The sequence below is a fragment of the Protopterus annectens genome, chromosome 6.part0 (genome assembly GCF_019279795.1).
Source record: "Protopterus annectens isolate FY-2018-M chromosome 6.part0, PAN1.0, whole genome shotgun sequence".
Lineage (NCBI taxonomy): Eukaryota > Metazoa > Chordata > Ceratodontiformes > Protopteridae > Protopterus > Protopterus annectens.
The window spans coordinates 1,416,274,349-1,416,280,077 of NC_056737.1; the positions used below are offsets into that span (position 1 = coordinate 1,416,274,349).

At 38.9% G+C, this 5,729-nt stretch overlaps 1 protein-coding gene across 1 annotated transcript; it reads right to left on the reverse strand.

Annotated features, from left to right (window-relative positions):
• Positions 1-1,500: 1,500 nt before the first annotated feature.
• On the reverse strand, positions 1,501-5,068 carry CXCR4 (C-X-C motif chemokine receptor 4). Its single transcript, XM_044074963.1, has 2 exons — positions 4,941-5,068; positions 1,501-3,094 (listed from the first exon to the last, which is right to left on the reverse strand). The coding sequence occupies exons 1-2, from the start codon at positions 4,974-4,976 to the stop codon at positions 2,018-2,020; spliced, it is 1,113 nt and encodes a 370-aa protein (XP_043930898.1). The 5' UTR covers positions 4,977-5,068; the 3' UTR covers positions 1,501-2,017.
• Between the last annotated feature and the right edge of the window lie 661 nt (positions 5,069-5,729).

A 5,729-nucleotide genomic window follows, 5' to 3' on the forward strand; every position in this document is an offset into this window, starting at 1 on the left:
GTTAGCCTATGCAGAGCAGTAAGAAAACTAACCAGTGTTTTAGGGAATCTTCCAGTGAGTTTACTACAATTTTCTTTTAATGAAATGGCCATGTTGGTTCATTTGTATGAAGATACAGTAATTTAATTAAAACTGGATTTGCTGTGCTTAATGTTAAAAGCAGCCATCCTCATGTCATATTATTTTATTCCTTATTATTTTTATAAACATCACTATATCAAATGTACTCATATTAATAAAAGATAAAACGTCTTTTAAAGCTGGTCAACAAAAGATGCATGACATCTGGTATGTTTACTCCAAATGTAACATCTGGCTTCTGTTACTTTTGCTGGATGAAAAGGAAAACAGCACAGTTTAGACATTCGTTGACACCATTTTGCTCAACTATAAAGCTACATTCAGCATTCTTTTTAGGGTGTCACACTGTGTTCAAAGCAAACAGCTTCTTGTAAATGGTAGAATGCTGTGCATGTGGTGGAAAAGCTACTAGTACTCTTCCAATCATTTTCTGGGAAGTAAGGAACAAACTTTGAGAATGCGCTTCCAATGTAGAATGCAATGCAATTACAGTAGTAACAGTATTAAAATACTTGTGAAATGTGCATAATTGTAAACTAAAAAACATGAAAATAACCTTGTAGAGGATTACAAAATCAGATCTAGTTACTCACCCACAGATACATCCAGTATTTTATTTTCATAGCATTAAAAACAAAGGCTGTTGCTTTTTCCTTTCTTAGAACTGTTTCTTCTTTGACAAGGAATAACTGGACCTATACACCACTGCTTGTTGGTACCAGTGGTGATAATGGACTACAGTCTGGATGAATCAGGTAAAATGTATTTCATGTCATTTTAAAGAGACAGGAGTATACTCAGATTAAAAAAATAATGCACTGTCTCAAGAAGAATACATGAAGTCAGGGTTATCTCCCTTTTAAGTCAAGGCTGAAGCTGAATCTCAAGCAATTCCAGCTTTGCTATCCTGCTTACAGCTGAAAATAAAGGAATGGGACCAAAACTGGAACTGGAAAAAACAGATATGTGACCTTTACAAATAAAGATGAAACAGCAAACATGTCCAAATACCTTGCAAACTGGTTAGGACTGTGAAAGTAAAGTGATTCTTGAATACAATGTACATACTATAAAGTTATAAGTAGATGGCTCAATTCAAGGAAGTTGTGTCATTTTAACACAAGTTTTATATTTATATTTTATTTACCAAAATGTTTTGTGTTCTTATATGTTTACTGCATCAGTCTTTTGGTTTGCACTGGAAAAGGGGTACTCTGAAACGAGAGGTATTTCGCTACCTGCCAAGAATAGATAAGAACTGAGTCTTACAACTTATGAGCAAAGAAAAAATGCATGGTGTCATACTGCTAAACTAAAAACATTTAAGGCACACCGCTTGCTCTGGATATATACCGTTTAGGCATGAGCTGCCCTTGTTTTGTAGTTTAAAAGAAACCAGAAAAACAGTTTTCCACAACAGACTGTTACAAACATAATAAATCCAGTTTAATTTAATTTGTAAACTTACAAATTTACAGTTACTTTTGTCCAATATTAACATTATCATGAAGTGCGTTTTGAAAATAAATAGATAAAGCAAGCTTAAAATAAAACATTTAAAGTTCAATTATCACTATGGTTGACTCCTATTCAAACAATGAGAGCAACACAATATACAATATTTACAAAGACAAAATATATTCTGAGAACATAACGACTTGAGAGACCTATAAAGGCAACCAGTGGCTTATAGGGTCTGCCAGCAGCACCAGGTTATTTACACGGAAACTTAAGATACACATTTATATAAATAAAAACACCACTTACAACAACACGGATATGAAAAAGTACAGCAGATTTAAAATGGCAACAAGAAAACATAGGCAATAAACATTAGTCAGTGCTTCGTCTCACTGTGTGCTCTGACAAACTCAAGTTCTTAGGAGTACAAAAATGTCTTTTAAATTGTAGCAGCTAGATCAGTTACAAGTCATTACTAGCTGGAATGGAAGCTAGAAGACTCTGATTCTGTGGAAACAGAAGAAAGTCCGTTTCGTTTTTTAGACAGTATCTTTAGACTTGATCCCCTGCTGACTGTTGTTAGTGCGTTTTGCGCAGACTTTTTGAATTTTGCTCCGAGGAAAGCGTAGAGAATAGGGTTCAGGCAACAATGGAAAAAGGCTAGGGCTTCAGTAACCAAGAGCCATCGACGTATAAAGATCTCAAGTGTACAACTATAAGAAATCAAGTCAAGCAACTGGAAAGCGTCTATGAAAATACCCACGTAGTAGGGCAGCCAGCAAGCAAAAAATGTGACAATAAGAATGACAGTGGTCTTCAAAGCCCTGCGCTTTTGGTAACCCTTAGATTGAGACAGTTTAGAGATGATGATGCAGTAACAGGTCAGGATGACTATACCAGGCAGCAGGAGTCCAACGATAATATGCTGAAATCTGTGGGCCACCATCCAGGCTAAGCTAGTCTCTGCTGGCTCTGGATAGATGCGGTCACAGGTAAAACTGCCATCTTTTTCTTCACGCACCTTAGCAAATACCATATCAGGAACAGCCAGAAGAAGGGCGGGTAGCCATACACAGGCGTACACCACTTTTTCTGCTAAGAGCTTTCTTGGTTTTTGACTGTTGGTGGCATGCACTATTGCTAAGTAACGGTCCAAACTGATGAAAGCCAAAATCAAAACACTGCTGTAGAAGTTGACAGTGTACACCACGTGTATCACTTTACAAAAAAAGCCACCAAAGTACCACTTAGCTGCAGCCGCGTCCACAGACCAAAAGGGCAACGTGAAAACAAAGAGGAGATCTGCAACTGACAGGTGCAGTCTGTATTTGTCTGTCATAGTCCGTGACTTTTGTTGGTAGCCCATAACCAGCACCACTAATCCATTTCCAATAACGCCCATCACGCAGATGACCGAGTAGATTATAGGCACGAATATTCTTCTTAAATCGTCATTATCTTCGGGCTCACAGTCTGTATAATTAGCATCCTCAAAGAGAAAATTACCAGATCCATCGGAGCCATTGTCATTGTCGGAAAACGTATAAATGAACTGGATAAAAGAGAATAAATGTTAGGACCAATGCAATTTTAGTAGTATTAACTTCAATTGTTCCACTTACTTATACATACCTAACGGGTGTACATGTTGACACACACACACACACACACACACACACACGCGCACACACATACCATCTGCATTTAGCCAAGATTTGCTGTGAAAAAAGCCATGCGTGTACTATAGTAAATCTGCTCCCGATAGGGTAACCACCTGTCCCACTTTGAGAGGGACAGTCCCTCTTCGGACAAAAAAGTTTAAAAATGGCAAATGTCCTGAGATTTTATGGCAAAATTATTTCCTATATTTTATGTAATAGTTGCATAAAACAGTTATTCTGTATCTAAAATACCTAAATGTTATAAGAAACCGAATAAGCAACTAAAATGCTATAAGAATAAGCTTTTATTTAGGCAAAAAGGTTAAGTTCTAACCTTTGTACTGACCGTGGGTATACGTCGGCCTGTACAATCTGATGTTTGTACCAAAAATGTCCCACTTTGGCCATTTGAAAAGGTGGCAACCCTAGCTCCCGAACACATTTATACTCTTAACAAAGGGTATATTTTGCTGTAAAGGCACGAACAAAATACTTGATCGATATATTTCAAAGCGCCACCTTTATATAAAGAGTGGCACATGCCATTGGTCGTTTCTTGAATGTCAGAAGAGATCCATGTTGTGGATAAGGGACAATCTGCAACCTTAGCAGGTAGCAAACCCCGTGGCCCTTTCTTATGAGAGATTGACAATCAACCAGTTAAGGCTTTCCCGAAAAATTGTGGGACTGGGACTACTCTCAAAATTACCCACCAAAACAAATCGTATGATTTGCACCTTTACGTTTTTCAGAACCTAGGACAGCGAGGGGTAAGCCATTTATGATATATTTATGGAACCCGGAGTAGAGCACTGATCTCAACAGATCTTTTACACGTTCAGACCAAGAATAAAACACACGTTAAAAGAAATAAGCAAAACGAGATAAACAAACGGGACTTGAAACACAGATTTGCATCAACATGTCTGAACATATTTTTTATCTGGTATATCTGAAAATAAATACTTAAAGGAACCGAATCAGAGACACGTGTTAAGAAATCAGTCCCGCTAACTTGTAAAATAAACGATAATTTTGTCCCTATAAAGAACACATAACCTTTTACGATGCTTTCCTTGCCTAAACGGCTTTGTTTAGTCACTTTTCAGAAGGGAACATTCGAACGTCATAAGGGTAAGTGTTGTGATGGGTGCCTAATGGTGGACCCACCATGGTAGCTACTGGGAATTTTGCAAATATCAGCCGCATCCCCCTCCTATAAGGTGGATACAGTGATCCACAGCCCTGTGTCTCTGACACAAACCACATTTTTTTTCTACTGAAGGCATCTGGTATCCATAACCAGCTCAGAGAAGTTCAGCTCCTACAGAACACACAGCGAGAGGTCCACTACCTGGCTGCAGAAGTGACCCAATTATTTGTAAGACAGCAGGAAGAACAATGACAATCAACGCAATCGATGTAAAGACTCACAAAAGCAAGGGAAGGTATTGGATCAAGTTCGATGCTGACCCGCTGCAAGATATTTAATTTTCAAATACAATATTTGCACATTATCATTATTATTATTTGTATTCTGATACCTGATTTATCTGTTTTTTCCGTAGTTGCAAACTCCCACGCCCCCTCCCCAAGTCAGATATCTGTTTGAACATTCCCACCTACACTAGTGCTGACATACCCCGTGCATTCCCCATAAATAAAGAAATGCATGAAATAATACTCTTTTATGACATTCAATGAATGAGAATACAAAGTAATCATAGGAATACTTACTTCTTGGGTCATTTCTGCCGGATCTGCAATTTGCATAACCCTGACTGAAATCCAACCGCCGGCAGTTAAGATAATGTATAGTAACGTTGGTGAGTGACAACTAAGATCCAAGCGTAAATTTGACTGCCCGAGGTTTGCGCGCCAGCGCTATATAATGTAGTAGGCACAAGCAGTGCGCATGCGTGGAGGGGGTTGGCTTGGTGTTTTTCAAATTAACGCGTCCATGTCGTGTTGCTGATGCAAAAGCAGCAAGCTGTTTATTGTTTGGGTCTGGAATGCCTTTCCTGTTTTTTATAAAACTTAACATGCATTTAGGCTCGGCTTTGAACGCTATCGGAAACATACTGCATTCTTGGGACAGGTGCAGTTTTTAATGGGGTGCTCCAAAATTGTTTTTTCGAGTATGGTAAATGCACAATCTTTTCAGAAACCTTTGTTGTACTGACATCTATGATCACGGAAGTACATGTTGATAGTCTGCCTGTATTCTACATGGGGATTATTACTTGTAGGGGAGTTAGGGCACCTATTGCGGATTTAGCATCGTTGTCGTAAACTAGCACAGTTGCTTCGACTTGTACCCCACAATCCTGTGGTACAAAGATCTCGAGTTTGTAAATAGCAGGGGTGTGACGGTCTCTGATACCCATGTCAGGCAGGGTTGGGGTGCAGGAGGTCGAGGCGAATCCCGCTTTTGTGCCCTTGCAGCGAATTTCTGACAGGGACCCCTAAACCTCTCCACCTCTTGCTACAAGCAATCTGGACAAATCCTAAAATAAAAGGGGGGGG

Excerpts from the sequence above, each read along its gene's own strand:
- CXCR4 (XM_044074963.1), bottom strand. The coding sequence starts at position 4,976 with ATGCAAATTGCAGATCCGGCAGAAATGACCCAAGAA. Across the intron at positions 3,095-4,940 it reads CGGCAGAAATGACCCAAGAA|TTCATTTATACGTTTTCCGA; the intron begins GTAAGTATTCCT and ends TCTTTTATCCAG.